We start from the raw sequence: 22,812 nt of genomic DNA on the forward strand, positions 1-22,812 counted from the left end.
GAGGGCAGAGAACACAGTAAATCACATCTGCGAACCATCGAAACTTTTGCAATCACATCACAAAGGTGACGCAGTCTTTGTCCTCTTCCTGTTTTACCTCTGGTCGTGTGATAGGTCCATGGCACGGATTCCGGCATCACAGCCCGGATAGATGTAAAGCTGTTTGAAGTCACACGCCTGCCACACCTCAACAACTCCATTATCGCCTCCTGTCACCAAATTCTGCCCGTCACTACTTAGCAGGATTGCCTGGAAAAGAAAAAAAAGAGTCCAAGTTAAAAGAAGCTCTTGGTTTATGGCTGAATAATGCGAACACCAGTGTATGAAAATGTTTGCATTCGAGTAACCCTGACAGCTTTACCCGTGTCGAATCGTTGACCTCCATTTGTGCCAGCAGTTTTCCATTTATGCTGAAGTTGCAGAAGCGGCCTCTCTCATAGTAGATGATGCAGTGTCCCTCGCTAGACACCGAGATGAGGCGTGGCTGCTGGCACAGCTCTGGACCCTCCAGGGCTCTGAGCAGGTCCCCTGTGATAGTGTGGACGAGGCACGGGCCCTCTGAGGGAAAAGATCAAAGCAAGATAGTGTAAAGCTTTGGCAAAAGCAACATTCACTGTGATTAACGTTCACTGCGTCCACGCCACTGTTCTCTGATGTGCATCTTTTATAATTAAATTAAATATTTATTTGCAAATAAACCTCTTCTGGGCAAAGACATATAAAGATGTACAAACCTTTGGCTCCACTAATAACCAATCCCAGCTCCGCGCAGACGGACACACACACCACCTCGTGGTCATGTCCTGTCAGTACTGCTCTGGGAGCAGGATAGTCACCTGAGGAAAACACAGTTAAGAGTCAAACCACTACATTTGCAGTAAAAATGTTTCCATTGCTGTAAATATACAATAAACATGCTCTAATTATTCAACTTAATGTTTGACCTTGAAGCGCATTCATGCACTCATGTCCCAAACAACGACTAGTTAACTTGCACACATTCTGTATCCACCATTTCACCACTCACTGTTGTTAGGGTTGTCCCCTATAATATGGTGCCGCCCACTCCAGTACCACAGAAGAAGAGTGGCATCTCTGGATCCTGACACGATGTAGCAGTCTCCTCCAATGTAAGACTCTGACCTAGCCAGACACGTCACCACATCCCAGTGGCCAAAAACTATCTGGGTCAGCTTTCCTGTGGAGAGCAGGGAGGTAGACAAGTTTGCCAACGTGTGTGTGCCTCTCCTTATCAAACTCCTGGAAGGCGACGGTGGGATAAAAATGCTTCGTGATGATAACTTAATCAAGCCGTGTCTCCTTTTAAACCCGAGGATCAGTAAAAACAGCATCTACCTCCATGTGCCTGCATGTATTTCCAAAAAAGCCTGCATCTCTTCTATGTAATAAATTAATAAACATGCAAAGCAATGACTCTGACAGAATCATAAATTTAAGCTTCAAAAAGGAAGCTGACAGCCTCGAGGAAATGCTTGCTGTACTTAGTGCTTGACATGACTTATAAATAATACAAAAACCAACCAGTTTCTGTGGAGTAAACACGGAAGCTCTTGTCCCAGAAGCCGCAGACGAGGATGTAACGGTTATCAGCAGTAACCACAAAACAGTGTGTGTTAATTTGGATGCTCTGGTCCACCAGGTCAGTGATCTGACGCTTGTTCACGCCTGAGTTGTTTGCTACATGGGAAGAAAAAGATGTAATCAGGCTAATGAGGGCAGAAAAATGGAAAATGGTTAACAGTATATCTAAATTCCCGATGCATCACGTGATGCTTTTGGCCACAGCTCCCCCAGTAATCTGGAAATTCCCTTTATCTACTTACAGAACATGTGTATCAAAACTATGGTCTGCAACTGCTTATATAAAAACAAGAGCTGCATATAAGCATCTGTGATAAATTCTGCAATAACCTATAATATTAAAAACTCCTTGATTCAGATCTGCATCTGGGCCACATCCCACCTCTGGTCAATAAAATACGACATAAATTGCATCTATAACTTTTTGAATGGATAAAATGCTGTGAATATGTGTGAGAACTGACCAATGAGAGGGTCCATCTCAATGGGCAGATGATGAGCTTGTTCTAGGGAGTATCCTGGAGCTCCACGGAGGCCTGAAGGGTTTGAGGCACAAATATTACACAGTCATACATACGCACATCTTCAAGTGGTGAAGAAGGCCTGATCCAGTGCTCTCTGATGGGAGCTCTGATGCAAGCGTACATTAAAAATTAAGTGCCTCGTGTGGCAGTCGGTACTAAAAGCCACTTAAGCTGCCCGTGATCCTGTATAATCACATTACCATGATTAATTACACGTAGTCTGTTGCGCTAATGAGGTCATTAATAAGGTTAATTGAAGCTTTAATTAACAAATATTTCTATGTCAACATCGAGGGTGTGAACAAAACAGGACTAAAGGGCATTATGAAACAACAAGAGCAAATGCTTCAGGCTCAGCTGTAAGTATACAAGCATTACCGGCTTTGGGAAATCAGTCGCAAAAATTCTTTAATAATTTAAATTTTACACGGACTTCCATCAACGTACACTCACCGACAGTGTTGTGCCAGCGGTTTACGGCGAACAGCCGGCTACATGTGACCGTCACGGCTGCTGGTATGCTGAGGTGGGGGAGCGTGTTGGCCGCGACGTGTGTCACGGGAGAGTTGGAGGGAAACTTGAGCACCATGATGACATCCTGCTGCATCTGATCCTTAAACATCAGAGGGCTCTGGGGAAGGAAACACTGGTGAGACAGACAGAGAAAGAGAAAGGGAGAGAGAGAAAGGGCAAGAGGGTAGGTTGGAGGAAGGGGGATGGAGACGAAGGGAGAGGGACAGACAGAACAGATGGGACAGAGGGACGGCAGGGGAAACGGTATATTAGTGGGAGCACAGGGTCAGAGCAGGTACACACACTGAGGGTGGCTCTAGGTCTAGGAAAGGAGGCGGATGCACCGGTTGCTGAGGGCTCGGGGTCTGACGGGTTTGGGTTGACATTGATGGCTCTGATGTAGAGAAGCAGAGGCCTCATGCTGCTGAGAGTAGCAGGGACTACAGAGAGGCTACAAACACCATTACATACTACTGTATGTAATAAAACTTCAAATAGCTTACATCTTGCTAATGGAAGCTATTCCTCTCGGAGAATGCGGACTAAAAATAATTGATGCACTGGGTAGAAATGTTTTAAAAATATGATAAATAAATGAAAACAATGAAGATTCAAAGCACTGCTAGCTCAGTAGCTCTGCAGCGCTCCTACAGTTGACTTGGTGTTTTCATCAGGTGTTTGTCTGTAAGTGCGTGCCAAGATGTGCTAAGGCTGTTGAGGTATCTCACCAGGTGCATGGCGGAGGACCGAGGTGGGTGTGGCTCGATCAGCAGTTGGGAGGGCACCTGACCACTAAGCTGAATCTGGGCCTCAATCAGCTGGAATCAGAGAGGATAAGATGGGCTTACCACGCACAAGTTCGATTTCTGCACTTTAATGATAATCGTCAACAAACCTCACGCTGTACAGCATCTAGATTGTCTAGGTTGACTGCTCCCTCGTAGGATAAGAAGTTGAACACATTGAGAGCTCGCACCGCTTCTGGCCCTCGCTGCTTGTAGCCAAATATTAGATCAATCCACTGGTGAAGCTGGCACGACACGAACTCGCTCTCCAATGCCTGGAGAGAGGGAAAGAATCAGAGAGAGAGAATATTCGCAGTTTATCTCCAGATTTGAAGGTGAGGCAAAGAAAAAAAAGAAACAAAACTTCCAGGTTTAGTATTAAAAAAAACAAGTCTCTGTTTTTCTCACCATGCGGTTAATGCGAACAAAATCCTCGGGTTTCTTGGCCCAGACGGGAAGCTCCACATCACTTACAGGAACTGCATCTTCGCGCATCCCGAGCTCATATTCATTACTGTTGACGAACATCTCGGGCAAGTAGTAGAACTCTGGGATCAGCTCCTTATGGACACGAGCAAAAACACATTGTTCAGTCACTGCCTCTTTTTGAGGAGCATGCTGTGCCATGTGGTGGCTTAACCTTGCTTAATGTCTGCATATCTTACTGGAAAGGAGACACAAATGATATTGTAACTGATTTTGAGTACATCATAAACAAAAAAGCACAATTAAATAAATAGAAAAAATAAAGACCTGAAGAGTACAGCCTACTTACGATGGGGAAATATTGTTCTTCTGCAAAATTACCAGGTAATTAAACAATACCGAAAATTACTTAAGCAGTACTTAAAATTACTTACAGTATAATTTGTATCTCCTTTCCAATAAAACAGAAACAATTTCAGTTAAGCCACTCTATAATACAGCCCACACACAGGTACAGCCTACTTGCTCTGTAAGATGGCAAAATATTATTTTGTTTTCTGCCAAATTACCAGAAAATTATGCAGTACATGAAAATAATTATGCAGCACTTAAAATTACTTACAGTATAATTATTTCTTTGTTACATGTAAAAAACCAACTCGTTATTTGTTGTTTTAGTGGAAGCTAAATTTAATTTCAATGCATTTTCATATAAAAAAAACATTGAAATTGTTATATTATAAAACGAACACCCCAAGATCAGAAACAAACAGCCAACAAACCAAAATCACACAAAATACCTAGCCTGGTGAACATCTAACAATCCACCCTCTGCACTCTCAGTATAATAACAGGCTATGCTGCTGCTTTAGTTAACTGGATCTAAGAAAAATCCACATCAATTATTGACGCTCCTTTAGCAAATTATTATCAAATATTTCACATATGGTACTTTCAGCTGCTCCCTTATTTCCCAAGGGGTCACCACAGCAAACGGCTCCACATGTCTGATCTGGCACAGATTTGTCACCAGATGCCTTTTCCTTCCCTGCAAAACTCCCATTTATCCTGGAGTGCGACCACCGCTGACTTGCAAACCCTTAAAACTGGGGTTGTGCCTCCTCCTGGAATTAAGCTGAGGACCTTTCCTCATATGCAAAACAAATATGTTAACCACTTGAGGCCATAAGGCCACTTCTAAATACTTTCAAATTGGAAATGAAAGAAGAAAATCATAATTTCATGCTCCTGGTGTTAGGTCTCAGTGCGGATGGATTTTATGCTGAATACATCTAGTCCAACAACCTCAAACCAGTCACTTCAGTAGGTTGTTCCACGTTACCTTCACATCAGCCGTGTCCCTCTGGCAGTTCCTCCACGAGCGACCGATGCCAGAAAAGGCTCTCTCTGGATGGTCGAACTTACCATCATTAGCGCTGAGGAAAAATGTGGTAAAGGGCTCCTACAGGAACAGAAAACAGACACGTTCATGTGAAAAGCAGCCCTGAGTGTCTGGCGTGTGTTTAGTTAGCTGTTTCCAGTTTATAAGTGTGTTAAGTAGGCACTCACTATTCTGAGCATCCACATCAGTGTTGAATGAGCTGTGGAGTATAAGGTTGTGTAGTGGTGAGGAGGTGCGCTGTCGTCATCCCATGTCTCGTAGCGCTCAGCATAAAATGCTGCTCGTTTGGGATTCAGGGCACCGATTGGCTAGAAGAAATCAGAGAGAAATAACTGGATGAATACTTTGAAGAGAAACCACACATTAGCGTTCTTCTGCATAGCGGGGTGTATACGCTCTTGGTGGGGATGTGATAAGGAGAGATTTGTGCTATTCCTTGGTACATTATGTACCGTAAATGCTATTTTGTGACTTTGATTCATTTGAGTTGATAGCATCTCCAAGTAGCACACACGCAGGAAATTGGAAAAGGTGCATAAAGAGTTTTATGGGTGGGAGCTCTAACCTTGGAAAGGTCTCTGAAGTTGCCCGGTAGTGTGAGATCGAGCTCCTCTGAATCATAGTTGGTCAAGACCCAAGGAAAGACAGGGTACTGGTTCAAATCATTATAGGTCCTCCCTGCAGAAGACACAACAGCCATCAGCGACAACAGTGTGGCGTTAGTCTTGTTATAAACTGCAAGGACACACACACACACACACACACACACACACACACACACACACTACTCTTAGATTATAACAAACTATAAAATGTCTGTGTAAATGTTACTCTGGGAAAAGAAACGTTGCTATAAATATTTTAAAATCTTACACATCCATTATGCCGGACTCGTGCTGAAATATTAACGAACCGCTGAGCCCAGATGAAATGTTATACACACATTAACTAAAGACGCATGTTTTTAGTTAAAAAAAAGAAAGTCAAGCAGAGAGATAAAAGTACAAACTGTTGATAAATGATGTCAGGAGTTAAACAAATATTCACTCAGTTTCTTTGTGTGCTTCTGACACTTACTCAGTATCTCAATATGTATTAAAACAAGTGGTTTTATTCATTTTTCTAAATCTGTTTTCTAGTATATAAAGAACAATTTGGCAAACTGCAGACAAAGCATTCATCTTATTACAAATCTGTCACCTTCTTTGTCTGCCCTCTTCATTAAAGTGTTTATAGAATCACCAATGAAGGAAATACACAATGGAAGTGTGCGTTTTCTATCCTTGGCAATCGAAGCAACCAAATAAGTTTAAACTGCTAAAAAACTTCACAGTGAATAAGAAATGTCCGTATGACTCAGCAGAAATGTTTGGACATATCAGCCAGATTTGTGTGCTTGACCGATCTTCTGTTCACACGTATATCATTGACAGGTCCAGAGGTAGAAGAGTCAGCGCTCATTTAAAGTGGACTTCACCTGCAATAGTGTTGAGGAACATGAGGTACTCAAAGTTAGAGATCTCTCTCCGCTGCCAGCGCTGCGTCATGTTGGATGACTTGAACAGCTGGCGAGGAGTGGCCAAGGAAATCCGCCTGAAATGTACACACACACGAAATGTAATTCTCCATTTATCAAATCTTGGCATTGCCCTTCGAAGACAGAGCTGTGCATACCTGGCCTGTGGCAGACCATAACTCGTTCCTACACCGACCCGCGGGAGACTGTAGACAACCCGTTTAACGGTGGCCTGGTCGGGGAAGTTAAACATCACAGATGCTAGAGGGAGAACAAGATACAGTTAATGCTGATTTAAAATGAACCACTCACTTAACACTGAGCTAATATCCAAGAGTACATTTAAACAGATCAGGTAGTGTAGTCATTCTATACTAAAGCGGGTTAATTGCAGTGTCACCTGTGAGTATGATCGTTTCAGTAAGAACTCTGGAGACTTACTTCTGTTGGCCATGAAGACTTCTAGTCCAGTGTTCTGTAGCAGGTATCGTCTGGAGAACACAGCTCGGATCTCACTGAACATCCATTTGCCATGCAAACCCTCCGAGTAGGCAAGCACCTAATGAAGATGCACATTATTGGGAAAAAAAGCACAAAGAAAGACTTATAAGTTAACCCTGTAATTTACCGGTTTTCCTCCTCTCTCTTTCTGTGCACTGATCACTTATAAAGAAAAATGATTTGTTCTTACTTTAGGGTCCATCTTCTTAAACGCAGTATCTTCTTCATCTACCTCAAAGTAGATCTCAGTAGTAGTGATGGACAGAGTGCCTCGAGCCACCACCACTGGTGCTACCAACTGAGCTGGAGTACTCAGAACCACCGGACCTGTGGGGACAAATTCAAGGGTCAGGCATTACTATCGGTAGTTATACAAGTATCCGGGTCATGCCAATAAGCATGATCACAGGAGAATATAAAACAGCACATTAGGGTCATTTCATGTTAGTTAAGATTGACCAATCATTGGCTTCTTTCCCCTCTGTTGGAAACAACCGATCGGTTATGAAAGCCAGGGAGGAATCACTGGATTAAACAAGGTGTTTGATCTGATTTGCATCAGTTTTTAGTGAATTGTGATTTAATCTTCTGTGAGATAAATCAGCCAGACGGTTAGATTAGCTGCAAAGCTTTCAAATGTCAAACTTGCCTTTGGAGATAAAAAGTCTCGGACGAAAACGTACTAAAAACAAGAGTCAGAGAGTTTATTGTTCAGCTGGACTGTAACAAAGTCTGTGTGTGTGTGTGTGTGTGTGTGTGTGTGTGTGTGTGTGTGTGTGTGTGTGTGTTTGTTTGTTTCTTACCAGCGAGGTTATCGATCTCTTTTTCCTGCAGCAGACTAACAGCGTCATCGTCTCCCTCCAGCATGAGCTCTGCCTCCGGGTTTTGGGTGACCACCGACTGACTCCGGAAATTCTTTTTTTTGAGTCCCTTCTCCTCGTCTTCTGTACCTGTTTATGTTTAAGTGAGCATGTTAGAATATGCAGGAAAAAAACAAAACAAAGCAATATTTGTATGTTAGTAAACATTACTGACTGTACTCATCGAGAGCTTTGAGCGGCATGTCGGCGTGAGTAGATCCAAAGGCATTTCGCACGAATCTCCGTCTCCTCCTGAGGTCGTCCTCCCAGTAGTCTAGACGCCAGAAGTCGTGTAATTGGCTGAAAGTCGGGAGGAAAAAAGATGAGCAATTTCAGTTGAGGCACTTGTCTAAAGACAGAGATGACGTTATATGTGACATTTATGCTAAAAACCACCCAAACTAATTTCCTACAGTCTAAAAGGTTCCTCGTTATTAGGATAAAGGGCATCATTTGACCATGAGGGCTTTTCCAACTCTACAAACACCAATAACGGGCTTTTAGATAAAGAGGAAGAACAAATATTGTTGAGTTATGAACTGTAAACAACCAACAGTTTCTTTAATAGTGGCATAACGGATGAAGGATGGATAAGGTTAGATGTTACATGTTACATCACATGTGGCCGCCAGCCTGTAGGAAGGTCTGGATGAGCAAATGCTGAAGTGCATTAAAACAAAATAAGGACATCAGTCTCTTGATGCTTCCAGGCAGTAAATATATTAGGAGTCAGATACTGCACATTTTTATTACCCATTTCATTAATTTATATCAAAATCTGACTCCTTACTCATACTCCTGCAGGGATCGCTCGTGAGATTACACAGTGATGGTCTACCTCTGTGACATTGTTCCCCATGCTCCGTGCTTATTGGTCAGGATGTTGAGGATCTTCTGTTTCAGCTGGTTAGCAGTCACATGATCTCTGTGCTTAGCGGCGCTGATGAGGTGATCACACATTTTCTCCTCCTCCCTTCGGTCTGCAGCGTACTGCGCACAGTTAGACTGGAGGAGAAGGGGACGTGGAAAGTTAAACAAGGACCAGAAACAGTAAGACCGTGGACCATTACTGTGACGAGGACATGGTGCTAACAAGGAGTCAGTAGGTGATCAGATGAGGATCCTTAGTATTTACACATCAGGCCGATACACGTGTGGATAACTGCTTATCTTATATTGCACATATGCTAACAAGATTTATCTGAAGTTATTCCGAAACTGTCAATTGCAATCTAATGTAAAAAAAAAACTGTAAAAAATGTTTATATAAAAAAATATACTGATAGTCCATTTACTCTTAAATATCAACAATTAGTTGATTATCATTTTCTTGGAGGATCAAGGCTGTTTGTCAACCCTGAGATGAGAAAAAACTGAGTTTTCTGTTCCAAAAAGAGTTGAATAAAACTTTGAGGCATTTATTGCGGTAACAGACTCTGTGAACCTGTCTGCTGTCTGGTTTTAGTTCCTCATTTGTAAGGCTGATAGAAAAATGAATAGCAGAGTGAATTCATCGCACAATTTTACGTCTTTGCAGACATGAAATCCCAATTATATACGGTATTAGCTTCATGTTATATTTCACACAAGTGCTTTTATGATCAATCAGTCAATGATGTCAGCGCATAGACAGCAATCAGTGGACATCATGGATTTATGAACAGTTTAAAATAACAGGCTACATCTTTCTAACTCCGTGATTCTTTGAACAATAATGCAGCTGTTTTTTCTAAAGAAAAAAAGTGTTTTTTCAAGTCACTTCACTTCAGTGACAGAAATATTTGCAAATGTTTTAAAACTAAAGTTTAAATATTAAATTTAAACACAATAATTTGTGATGCTGTAATCGCTCACAGTGACAGAAAAAGTGGGAGCATGACAATAAAACAGAACGAAACTTTGTAAAGTTAAACAGGCTGCAAATATATGCCTCGATATGCATCGATTATACATTGATATGCAGTTACTAGATGCATAATTTGTAAAGGTTTCAGTGTCTGAAAATTCACAGTTTGAAAACTTTGGGGTCATTTCCACTAAAAATCATCTAAATCGGTGATACTGGGTGTAAAAATTTGATTTAGAAATCAGTGTACGGTCCGACACTCAGCTGCGGTCATAAGCTGTGGGTAGTGGCTTATCCACAGAGACTGCTGACCCAAACCCAGACGATGGTTGAATTGACTCTTTTCTCATAAGATAAAAGTCATGGCCCACACCGACTCACACTCATATTCCAATGGATAAAAATAAGCTCTGCTTATTATTTACTTGTTGCCATGGTGACTCTTGGTATCAGAGCTCCATTAATGATGGCTTTTTGCTCCATTACTTATGCATGCTCTTAACGCAGAGTTTACTGACCTTATTTCTGGAGCTGAAAACTTAAATTTGTCCAACCCAGAGTTCAAAGTTAGTTTGTTGAACCTGCTTTCTGGAAAATGGACCAGATAAACCTGAACAATATTTACCTGAAGCCCTCACAAAACAAAAGGACTTCACTTATCTGCACTGCTGATTTTTTTAAAAACGTTGAAAACAATACATATCGTCCAGTTTCTGTGGCTTCTTGCTCGCATACATACAGCAAGTGACAAACAGAAGTTGTATTTTGTGCTTATACCTCAAATTCAGCATGTTTGTGTACATCCTCAGCCCTCTGTCTGTTCAGGATGAACTCCGCTTCATTCGCAACGCGCACAATATGATCCTTCATGGCATGGCACAGGAGTCTGGCAGTGGGAGTAAGTGGAAAAAGAGCAAAAGAATAAAATAAAATGGAAGGAACCATCTCTATTTAGAGAAAACATAAATTCTCAACAAGATGGGATGTGCAGCAATAAGAATGGCTAATGATTTCAGCTAACATCTGCTTCATTTTCAATGCAATGCTGTCGTTTTCCACTTTGTGCTTTCTTTGTTGGGTTTGCACTGATACTCGGGTAGTTTGGAGTAAAAAGGAAAAGCAAAACTGCAAGCACTGAAATTAGACCGGCTCAAATCAGCTGTAAATGTAATTGCACAATAATGATTCGACTTCCTGCTGGTCACACATGGCACTGTGCACTTATCCTGGCAAGGTTCTCATTAGGGCTCTATCACACCCATTAGTTGTTAAGCACTGATACAGAATTAGTGTTAATGTGTGAATTACAGAGTGATGTGCTGCGATAATCATTAAGTGTGATGGATTACCTTCCCTCATTGATAAGCTCAATGAAAGCGAGTCCAGCATTCTTCTGAATTGAGTTCTGCCACTCCTAAGTGTAGAAGAGACACCAAAAAGAGTACGATGAACCACAGCTGGGAGTAAAAAAGGGTAAATGATGAACAGGTCATGCCATGCACACACCTCTACGGGTCATTTTATACTGGTTTTATTCATGTTCTAAACATGTAGTCAGTTTATTTTGGAGACTAAAGAATGTTAATTCATTTACTGTTGGTTTTACAATGGCTCATGAAAGTGGATCAGAGCATCAGAATGACTAGTGGCGCAATATACAATTACCCAAATACTTCAATAAAATATGAAATAAAACATATGATTTACAAGTACTTTACTTGAGTGTTTCTGTGCTATGCTGCCTTCTACTTCTGCTCTCCATTTCTTTGTTTTAAAGAATTAAATTGTAATCCTTGAACACTCACAGGTAATCTTACTACGATACACAAAATCTATGTTTGGGTGTCTGTTTGTTTGCAAACTCCTCTTAGCTCATCAGGAGTTGAGCAGCCAAACTTGGCATGCAGGTACATCTTGGTGCCCCGATGGTTCTTATCCATATCAGACACTATGGCGTCATCATGTTGCCTAGCAACAAGCTAAAATAATCCATTTATGCACCTGTGAAATCTTATAAAATGTATCATATAATTTTGTCACAAACACATTTTCTTTATATTGCCAGAATCTAAATTAGCGTACTCCCTTCTGAGTCACCTGTGCTAGATCAGAAAGGATGCTATATTATGATGCTGTTATATTGCCTAGCAACCACATCTACCGCCCCATTTTTAAACATTTCTCAAGTTTATCAAGTAAATCAGTTTGGAACCAGCACCGACAGGCCAAACAATATTATAGCACGGGCATGCAAATGCAATGCAATGCAAAGTATATACACATGTAGTATCTACTACAGCTTACACTACATATCAGTATATACAGGATTAACAATTTATAATATATTTGTACCATATTCAGAGTTACATCTGAATATCTTTGTATTTGATGAAAAACAAAGAAAACACATGACGGTTCAGTTCCCATAAACATGTTTTAATGGAGTGTTGAATTTAATTTTTCTTTTAGCCTGCAGTAGGTTGAAGTTCCTGCCTGGGAAACCTGCTGAAAGCACCTCAGAAACGCAGTGACAGCAGATGCCAGAGCAGCTTCACTGATCCGATATTGATCGCGTGGAACTCTACAGGAGGGATGATTATTCCAAACGATATTCCCTCATTTGGTGTCTTGATAGTGAAAGTGGAGAAAACTGGTCTCCCAGAATTCATCTGCTATAGGCGTTCAATATCGTTGTGATCTAGTGACCTTCATACTCAAACTTTCACTGAGCTCTCGTGACATGCAATGGGGGCACTGTCATATACTGGAAAGGATCTCTCTCATCAGGATAGAGAAGTTTCAATACAGGACAAAACTGATCTGCAGCCAGCATTTCCTCAAACCATGACAACACAAGTGTCCTGCTTTCTTGGCCTTCTTGTTTTCATTAAACATCAACCTAATGACCAGCATCACAGTGATAAAATATGTGTTGGTAATTGATATTTTCAACCAATAATACTGAAGTATTTTTTCCACTAATCTAAAATCATCCAGGCCATCCTTTTAAACTATGATTCCTCCTTCAAAGCCACTTATCTTCAATGATGCTAATTAAAACAACAACAACTATGCCTTCTTGGCTTTTTAGTACATGCCAGAAACCCTTGATTATTAATACACAGTACTGCAGTGAACCTGTGTGAAGGCATCTGCATTTGTTATATCGGGGATTTCCTTTAATTGGTCAAACATTTGTTCATTCTTCCACAGTAAATGCTGTTACATCATCAGACCCTGACTGGACGAGCTGATCAACACGTAAAAGGCTTAAAAAAGAAATTTAAAAAAAGCTTTATTTCAGAGGACATAAACGGTTTCATCATTTACCATTGACTGTGTGAAAAGTGCACAGTAGTGCAACACTGATCAAAGGAAAGATGAAAGAAACAAGTAAAAATGCTCCTGTCTGTGAGAGAATGGAGAGTGGAGAAGGGTAAGAGTGCTGCTGAAAGCCTCAAACTATCAGACCTCCATTAGCTCCACTGGCTCTTAAGGCTGTGAAGGACACGTGGGACTATCTCCTGTTACATCCCCCCATCCGGAGGATCGATTTCTGGGCTAGGGTTTGCTCTCCCGGGTCTCTAATGGCAGACAAGGCCGGAGCCAATGGTAATACTATACATGCTGACGAGCAGCCACCCAGAAGTGGAACAGAGGAAAAGAAAAGGGAGTGGTAAAGAGAAGGGCAGTGTGGAGAGTGGTACGAGATGAAAGCAGTTGCTCCTGAAACACCGATTTAAAAATGACCACGGCTGAAGATGTAAGAGGACAAAAGGCGAGAGAGAAGATGACATAGAGGTAAAGATGAAGAAAATGGAGAGCGAGAGGATGGAAATGAACGCCTAAAAGAACAAGAGCGCTTTGAGAAACTTTACAACTTAAAAGAAAAGAAAAGCTGGTGACAGGTTCCACTTGTGAAAGGCTCTGCGAAGGTAAGTGTCACTCTCGCTTTGAGTTTTATGGAGTTTTATTGAAGTAAACTGAGCTTACTGGCTTACTGTGATAGCAGACGGATAAATGAGCCAGACAAAACGAATTAAGATGTAACGTCTGTGACATAATGTGTTTTTATGTAAAACTTAAACCTTGCATATGTCACAATTCTAGCCCTGATTTTATTATTATTGAGGGAAAACTATGCTGTGATATTAGATTACATCTGCAATGCGCTTATTACACAGTCGTCCCTGCCTCACAGGGCAGATCAATAACTCTGAAGCTTCCGGTGTGCTCTAACCCCCCCACCCGAAAAAAAAAGCCTTTCAAAAACACTTAGGCACGTCAGGTTTTGACAAAACTGATTGAAAGCGTGAGGACATTTCATCAAGACACAGAGAGGAGAGGTGAGAAGTTACCAACCTGAGAACAGAGCAGCATTACGAGCTCCACCACAGACGTGCTAGACTTCATACAGACCAGACCTGTGGCACAGACACATACAACACAGTCAGGAGCCTCTCTTTTATTCTCTGTGACACACACACGCACGCACACACACACACACACACACACACACACACACACACACACCACTGCAAGATACAAAAATATCATCAAGAAGACACTGTAGTGTCAGCGGTTTCTGCTGCTGTGCACAATCATCGTTTAAAAAAAGCATGCCACAGAAAAGACAAGAACAAACGGTGGAGAAAAAGATGAGGGACACCAGGAAGCAGGTGAGCAGAGGCAGGACTGCAACGCATTTAGTACAATCTCTTACACCCGTAACGCTAAAACTGGCATAATCTTATCTAAAAATATTGACACATCTAGCTAGCTGAATAGAAACAGTGCAAAATCCTACCTGCTTGACGAATGGGTGAAGCAGCCAGTTCTCTCACACACACACACACACACACACACACACACACACACACACACACACACACACACACACACACACACACACACACACACACTCATCACCTCGTTCTCAACCCTCCACTCACTCTTTTTCGATCTCACTCTGTCTCGCGCACACATACATTACTGTGAGGGACAGTGAATGAGGAGACTCCACAGAGAGACGCCAGTTAGAGAAAAAGGAGCCGTGTACAGCACCTGTACCTTCTATGAGCAGCTCCTGCCCATGGCTACCCAGCAGCGTCCTGGACAGGAACGGAGCAAAGTCCACAAATATCTCCCTGAGCAAAGGGGCCACCTTCTCCAAAGCGCGCTCCAGCTTTGTGGTGATACTGTGGCGGAGATAATCGAGAGACAAGGATGAAAACGATAGGCGGGCCGATAACATGAGCAACATACAGATGAGGGTACAAGAGCGTTTGAGGAAAAATCTCAGGGGATATACAGTAGGCGAGAAGGGACAAATGTGAATGAAAGAAATATGTGGAGACACGTGAGAACAAGGAAGGGAGGCACAGGACACAGGAGAAGAGAAAAAGCAGGTGAAGGAAACAGAAAAAAGTGCAAGTCGGACACAGAATGTAGAAAAAAACGATGGTGTGGTATGGAAGCAGTATGTCTGTATTAGTATTACTAGGAAAAAGATGAGTTAGAAAGGATAATTGTTAGCCGGTCAGCTTAGCACTGTGGGATGAGTGAAGGTTAAAGTGTAATAAAAACTGAACCTGAAAAACTGCCAGACTTGTCTCTTGAATGGTATACTGCGTCTTTATGTGTGTACAGCTGCATTTTAAATGCTTTTCCATTCTTTAGAAATTGAGACATGAAGAGTACAAAGCAGCAGACTCAATTATGGAGCCGCGATGGCAGTGAAGTTTATATTCCTGGCTTTGTAGGTAATGCGATCTCTGAAACAGACCTGGGTCGCTAATCTACCAATTGTGGTTTTGTTTTAACCTGCTCGGAGAACCAGATGATTTGCGAAAGCTGCGGTGAAGGTTAAAACAAGCATCTCGACTCAGGTCTGGCCTGGAGTTTGGGGTTAGTGTGAGGAGATGACCATGCCAGAAATGACAGAGTTGACTCTGCTACTGAAAAATTGTTGAAGCTGTTGAGGAAGTCGGCCCTTTCTTGCATGGCATTCTGGGAACATTTAGTAGTGGTTGGGCGTGGCAGAGGGTGTGTGGTGGAGGAGGGGCAGAGGGAGGGGCATGGGGACAGGACGAGTATCTCCTTGCCTAAAACACTGTCCTGCATCTCGGGGGGCTGCCTGGAAGCCAGCCAGAGAGCTAAAAGACTTGAGCTCAGGGGGCGTCTGACCGCTGCGCAGCGCACACTGCGCCACCTCACAATAGGCACTGCAATACAAACCACACACACACATAAAAACACACGTGCAGACATGCGCACTGATTAAGGGAGACATGCACACGCATCCCACCCACTCCTGTGTGTGTGCACTTTTAGAAGAACATGTGCAGCCATGTGAAAAAAACTTTTTACACAACTATATGGAGTCCTGTGAAAAACCTGTGAAAGTAAACCCCACGATTCACCTTACAGAGCAAAGTAATGATTTCCTGATTTCCTTATCAGTCTCTTGCATCGCTGTGTGGCGATTTTGGCCCACTCTTCTTTACAGCACTGCTTGACTTCACTGAAGATTTCAGGCATTCATTTATGCACAGCTCTCTTGAGGGCCCACCACATTTAATCAGGTTGAGGTCTGAGCTTTGATCATTTTCTTTTTCAGCCATTCTGTTGTAGATTTGCTGCTGTGCTCGGTATCATTGCCCTGCTGCATGACCCAATTTGGGCCACGCTTTATCTGACAGACAGATGGCCTCATGTTTTACTCTAAAATACTTTGGTATAACAAAAGGAGCCAAAAAGCAGGTTCTTTGGCTGAAAAACAAGCAACATTACACCCCTCCACCACCGTGCTGACAAGCATGGTGCTGTGCATTACAGCTAAACATCTCCACTTGATCTCGTTGTGGTTTGTTCAGCTGTGCAGCTTTGCAAACCTAAGCAGTGTTACTATGTGGAGTCTGAGATGTAGTTCTTGAGTTTTCTGCAGTTTCCCTAAGCATTGCACATTCTGACGTTGGAGTAAACTTGGGGAAGATTGCGGCATTGTGCTTAAACACACCTGAATGCTCCAGAGCAGCAAACTGCCAAAGCATCTGCTTTCATAGAGATGCTCACACGTGGCGATGATCAATTAATCAGGTGCATTCGATTAGCAGCACCTGGCTGCGACTTACCTTCTTAATTCCGTGAAGGTGTACTTAGTTTTTTTCACAGGACTGCACAGATTCCTGCGAAAACTTGCTTTTACACATGACTGTATCTGCTAACATGTCTAAGTAGAGTACAACAAAAATGTTACAGTGCAAACTCCTACAATGGTAAAGGAACACTGCTAATCACGCTAACTGGTAATTAGTAAAGACCTCATGTTGCAGATGATCATAATTTTTTTAGTGACACCTATAAAGTCTGAAGACAAAACAGATTTTTGTTAATGACAAGTTCATTTACATGTTTACAAATACAAAAAAAAGACTGTTGAGCCTAAGACATTAACGGTCTTAATTAGTAAGTGGTGACGTTTTCATACAAAGTTTTCATATCAGAGGTGATGAGCATCATACTGTACGGTAAGTGAGAAGTGTCAGGGGTGCGTGTGCATGACAACATATAATATGTGTGGCTAGAAGATGATTAATATTAGCTGATATTAGCTGATGGAACGATACCTGAACCCGTCTTTTGCGGTTGATTAGTTTAGCATGTCAAATGTGGTGTGTCTTACATGAGCCTAATAAAAATGTCCACAGCCACATCAGTCCAGAAAAAACTTCATCTTACCCTATAATCCTGTAATGAACGTGTAAGTGAAGTGAGAAATCTTTAGGGAGGATGAAGGGACAGGAATGAGGCAGGAAAAAAGACAATTTAACATAAAAAACAAAAGCAGGAGACAGGGGGACAAAATAAAGTAGGATGGAACTGAACCTATGAAATGAAATGGCCAAAGGCTGTATGATGGCGAGAGTTCTGACCTCATATTCTCCATGGTGTCTTCTGGCATTGGTGCCACTGTCTGCACCGCTGGCAGATTCTTACTAGTTGCACCATTGACAAAAGATGAAGAGGAAGATGAGGATGAGGAGGCCGAATCTGCGGCACCTGGACAGGAGGGAAAATAGTAACAAGAACCAAGATTAGTATGAAGTTAACAGTAATGGTAGTAATAAAGGAACTGGACATGCTGCTGCTTGTCCTTTTGGTAATGGCCCCGGTTTGAGAAAAAAGCTTTTCAATCAATATACAGAATCCATTCCAGAGAACAAATCCCTTCCTTATCCATTATGCATGTATGATAAAGTACAATATGTCTAACAGGCTGACAAAGCCTCAAATAGAAATCCACTCTGCTGCAGTGGATCTGCTGAGCATGATTCTACTCAGAAAGGATGATCTGCAAGTCTGCTGATGTTGTCGTTATCCTAAATTTGGGTCAAGGATCATCTAATAGACAATATCTCTCTGTTTTTTCTGCATTCAGTATTAAGTATGAGCCATATGTGCAACGTCCACCATAAGATAAGTATCTTATAGTTGCTGCGCAGTCTGCAACTTCCTTCATCTGCCCTCATATACAAGCTAAAACTAACCCTGAAAGGATCTGCTGGTTCAGTTTGCTCTGCCTGTTAAAGGACAAAAGCATGAAGCTTCAAAGACTTTTTGTAACAAAAGAAGAAATTCAACCCTGCTTGACTGAGCGGTTTCTGAGCTGCTTGAGGCCTTTTACACAAACACCTTTGTCATGCTGCAGTTCTCTATGTGCTCTATCTCCTTTAGCACACACACTACCAACTGGGCAAAAGTCTTTATGAGTAAAATATCGAATATATGCACGTCGAAATTACACGAGTAGGTTCAAAAAGACATGGGTGGGTTAAGTGTGCGCTACAGCTGTGTGTTCTCTCCCACCTGTAGTGTTGATCATGCTCTTGGGTGTTGCTGTTGCAGCAGCAAAAATGTTGGGTGTGCTGCCAGCTGAGGCTCCTCCGCTAGTGGTGGGCGTGCCCACAGTGTTGACTGACAGGCTGCCGGGTGGAGGCTTTTTGACTGGAACCACGACACTCCTGTGAAAGACGAGACATAAAGGCATCAGGCAAACATGTATCCATGTATTTGTTACGTCTAGACCTTGAAATAGGCTTATTGTAAAAGTACAGTGAGAGATAGTTCAGGAGACATACACCTTCTCCATTTTCAAGACTTATCTTAAAACTATGCTTTCTAATAAACCCTGTAGGTCAGGTGACCCTGAATCATCCCTAAGTTAAGCTTCTACAGTATAAGCTCAGACTGTTGAGGGACATCCCATGACGCTCTGAGTGTTTCACGTCCACTACCCTCTGAATTCTCCATATATGCATATACGACCACTGCATGCGATGTGGTGCATCCCATTTGCTGTTTGCCATTTCTCTATGATCCTCTTTTCTGTTTTGTCTCCGTCCTAAACCCCAACCAGTCATGTCAGATGGCTGTCCTTCACTAAGCCCGGTTCTGTTGGAGGTCTCTTGCTGTTGAACGGGAGTTCTTCCTCCCCACTGTCGCCTAGTGCATGGTCAGACTGTCAAATCACTGGGTTTTACTGTATGCTACAGCACCAAATAAATAAAATAGAATAGAATAAACTCTTTTCCCCACGAAGATGACATTTGAAAACGTCCTTTGTAACACTAATGATGAGTTTTGACACCTCAGTATATATCAATAAAGTTAGAATAGTTTCTGAGTTTTTCCAAGGGTAGACCACCCTCACTAACTTCTTCCTATTAAGCTTAAGTTCTTCTTCAGACAGATGTGCAAACATCAATTCAATTCAGTTGTATTTATATAGCGCCAAATCACAGCAACAGTCGCTTCAAGGTGCTTTCATATCGTAAGGCAGACCCTACAACGTGGGTAGACAACTCCAGGCCTCGAGTGCTGTGTTGGATCAAGGATCTAAAACCTGCAGGACACCGGCCCTCGAGACCTGGAGTTGCTCATCCATGCCCTATAATAATACATACAGAGAAAAAAACCCAACAATCATATGATCCCTATTAGCAAGCACTTTGGGGACAGTGGGAAGGAAAAACTCCCTTTTAACAGGAAGAAACCTCCAGCATAAGCAGGCTCAGGGAGGGGTCTTTCAATGTAGAAACTACGGTTTCTTAATTTAATTAATGTATTAATTGACCTAAGAAACAGAAAACTTTCTTTTAGCAAACTCAATTTTTCTACCTATGAATCATCATCGTTACATTTTTTTCACATTCCTTTTAGTACCAGTGAATTTCAGGGCCCAGTAATGTCCCCAAAGATATCGAGACATCCTCTCAAAGAGTAATTTCTGCTTTTTATTCATAACAGCTGACAAAAATCAGGGAGCAACAAGGACATTTATTTTTCAGATGTAGAGACTACTGGGAGCTTAGCAGCAATATTAGAGACTATTTTAAATGTCAAAGTAGGTAAAACTATTGCGAACATGCTTTTTCTTTTTTTAAAACAAGTGCAGGTCTTTCTTTTGTGCAGAGATACAGAGGGAGATCTGATTAATCTTCCAAAAATGTCAACATAGCAGTCAAAACTGAAAGGGCGAGCACGCATTTCAAAACTACTAATAATACAGATGTGATTGTTTCCTGTTTCTGTACAGGAGATATCAGCATGTCGTCAGCAAAAAAACTGAAACCTTTTTTTAAACTTATCATCCCCCATCGTGTCCAAGTATCTAAATCTAAAATCCAAACTATCCTGCTATCACTGCTGATAAACAAAAATTAACATTACTGGAGTTTTTTTTTAAAACTGAATTTTCAAACTAATGCATCCATTTTACTCAAACCACTCAGCTGCATTTGCCTTTCTTGTCTTTGTGCCATTGTAGTCACCATCAAACAAAACATATCACAGACTGCTGGCAGGGGAGCACAATGTGTGTATTTGTAAATGTTACCATCAAAAGAACTTTGTTCAAAGTGAGAATTATCCACATATGAGGCAACGATCGGTTTCTGCACCCACTGTTTTTCTAAAACTGGTACAAAGCAACTTGACAAACAGCACTACACTAAACAATGTAGTCTCTGTACCCAAAATCGTTTAACTGATTGATGTGTCAGGCTGCACCGAAGCTAATACCTCTGCTTGTTTTACGCCCCACGTAGGTCCAAAAACTGGGACTGACCTGTCGAAGGAGTGGAACTGCATGGGCAGCATGGGGTGCGTCTTCAAGGCAGGGTCTGGGTGATAGGGAGTTGGCCCAGACTCCTGTCCCAAGTCCCCTCCATCAACGGGAGCTGCCACCAGGCTCTTCAGGATTTCCTGCATTCCCGAGAGCAGCGAACGAGAGACAGAACACGATACTTATGAGGCGTATCACTAAATTTTGCTTTGAATGGTGGTTTTATTTTGTTCTTTTATCTAACATGGAAAAGTGAGTATGTTCTAATCACACATAAGCTCACTGAAAGGAGCATCTAAGCTCAGGTAATCAACCAGCTACAAATACAGGCGATAAAAGTAATAGAAAATTCACGTGACCTCTACAGTATAGGGTAAACATAAATGGATACATACATTTGGACTGCATTAAACCAGATTTCTATTAGTTAAAATAAAACACAGTGATTTTCAAATATTTAAAGAAACTACAACTGAGAGATCTAAAGATATGTGCTGACTATTGTTTTCTCAGAATTAGGCTCATGTGGATGCTGGAATCACACGCCCACCTTGACATTGATGCCTTTGTTTGTTTGACTGATGCTGGAGATGGACGAAGGCGGGGCTTGACTAGCGTTGGGGGTGGAGCCGGGGTTATGGGGAGAATCCAAAAGGCTCTCCTGTGACCTTCTAACATCAGATGACAGACTGCATAACAGATCTGTGCCTCCTCCCCCACTTCCTCCTCCGATGTCTCTGTCTCTATCTTTATCCGTCTCTCTCCCCACCAGGCCCAGCCCGAGTCCAAGACCCATCTCCGAACCGTTTAGCGATCCGCTCACATGGCCCTCTTCTCCAATGCCCGAGTCTGTGTGTGGAAGGCCGGCACGAGGGGAGTCATCCACAGGGGTGGGGGTCTGTTTGTCGCGGTCGGGGAAGGCTGTGGATGGATGTTCTGGAGAAATTTGGAAGAAATTTTTTTTTTATGGATAAACACTGATACAATTAAAGAAGTATATTTTCTCAGTGCAGATTGGATTATCAAGAAATTCCACAACATACTGACCTTTGATGTTCAACTGAAAAAAAAGACTAATGCTTTAAAGCATTTTTTCAAGTAACACCCTTATTTTCTCTTTTTTTTATTTTATTGGTGTCATATTGATTCTTCTTATCAGTATCATTGTTTGGTCAAACAATGCAAACATCCAAAATCATGCTTGCATGTGGAGGATGATGGAGCAAAAGAAAAACAAAGGTCACCTGTACTGGTTGGAGAGTTAATCTCGTGGCGGATGCTTCTCCCGGATAAGCTGGTAGATCTGCCAATCTCTCGCTGGGGTTCCAAAATGTCCCGGTACTTCGAAACCATGAGAACTGAGATAAAGTAAACAACTGCCAGCGCCAGAAACTGAGCCTGCTTACTGTCATCCTGCAGCAAAACAACACACGCACACAAAGTTATTCAGCAGAGAAACACTCAGGCATCTTCTTTTTTTTTTTTTTTTTGCTCCCTGTATCTATAACCAGACGAATACTGTATATACCAAAAATACACCCGCACGCTTACCACATCTCTGAAAACCACAGCTCGGAGACGATTAATGTCTACATCCTGGAGAAGTCTGTCTGGATCCTGCTAAATATGGAAGACAGGATATCAAAAGGTGGCGTGTCATACATATGCATGTTTCTGTAACAGTTTTAGGTGTTGCTGAATGCGTCCTCGAT

At 42.0% G+C, this 22,812-nt stretch overlaps 1 protein-coding gene across 19 annotated transcripts in view; it reads right to left on the reverse strand.

Annotated features, from left to right (window-relative positions):
* The window catches only part of nbeaa (neurobeachin a), a 106,474-nt gene that overhangs the window by 1,693 nt on the left and 81,969 nt on the right, over window positions 1–22,812 (reverse strand). For 4 of the 19 annotated variants that reach the window (XM_012918890.3, XM_012918886.3, XM_076889231.1 and 1 more), the window contains 32 exons: window positions 22,652–22,720; window positions 22,345–22,513; window positions 21,651–22,036; window positions 21,104–21,240; window positions 18,844–18,998; window positions 17,910–18,036; window positions 16,080–16,199; window positions 15,040–15,173; window positions 14,338–14,399; window positions 11,325–11,389; window positions 10,753–10,861; window positions 8,968–9,134; window positions 8,305–8,429; window positions 8,073–8,219; window positions 7,919–7,951; window positions 7,460–7,596; window positions 7,210–7,327; window positions 6,927–7,029; window positions 6,730–6,845; window positions 5,818–5,930; window positions 5,420–5,560; window positions 5,193–5,312; window positions 3,833–3,985; window positions 3,535–3,699; window positions 3,368–3,457; window positions 2,580–2,772; window positions 2,067–2,138; window positions 1,543–1,698; window positions 1,028–1,198; window positions 735–836; window positions 362–558; window positions 98–249 (listed from right to left, as the gene is read on the reverse strand). In XM_012918890.3, the coding sequence (XP_012774344.2) occupies window positions 98–249; window positions 362–558; window positions 735–836; window positions 1,028–1,198; window positions 1,543–1,698; window positions 2,067–2,138; window positions 2,580–2,772; window positions 3,368–3,457; window positions 3,535–3,699; window positions 3,833–3,985; window positions 5,193–5,312; window positions 5,420–5,560; window positions 5,818–5,930; window positions 6,730–6,845; window positions 6,927–7,029; window positions 7,210–7,327; window positions 7,460–7,596; window positions 7,919–7,951; window positions 8,073–8,219; window positions 8,305–8,429; window positions 8,968–9,134; window positions 10,753–10,861; window positions 11,325–11,389; window positions 14,338–14,399; window positions 15,040–15,173; window positions 16,080–16,199; window positions 17,910–18,036; window positions 18,844–18,998; window positions 21,104–21,240; window positions 21,651–22,036; window positions 22,345–22,513; window positions 22,652–22,720 (4,304 nt within the window). The remainder of the gene's footprint in view (window positions 1–97; window positions 250–361; window positions 559–734; window positions 837–1,027; window positions 1,199–1,542; window positions 1,699–2,066; window positions 2,139–2,579; window positions 2,773–3,367; window positions 3,458–3,534; window positions 3,700–3,832; window positions 3,986–5,192; window positions 5,313–5,419; window positions 5,561–5,817; window positions 5,931–6,729; window positions 6,846–6,926; window positions 7,030–7,209; window positions 7,328–7,459; window positions 7,597–7,918; window positions 7,952–8,072; window positions 8,220–8,304; window positions 8,430–8,967; window positions 9,135–10,752; window positions 10,862–11,324; window positions 11,390–14,337; window positions 14,400–15,039; window positions 15,174–16,079; window positions 16,200–17,909; window positions 18,037–18,843; window positions 18,999–21,103; window positions 21,241–21,650; window positions 22,037–22,344; window positions 22,514–22,651; window positions 22,721–22,812) is intronic. The other 15 variants (XM_076889239.1, XM_076889244.1, XM_076889240.1 and 12 more) reach the window with 12 other exon arrangements.

Source organism: Maylandia zebra, linkage group LG10 (genome assembly GCF_041146795.1).
Source record: "Maylandia zebra isolate NMK-2024a linkage group LG10, Mzebra_GT3a, whole genome shotgun sequence".
Taxonomy (NCBI): domain Eukaryota; kingdom Metazoa; phylum Chordata; class Actinopteri; order Cichliformes; family Cichlidae; genus Maylandia; species Maylandia zebra.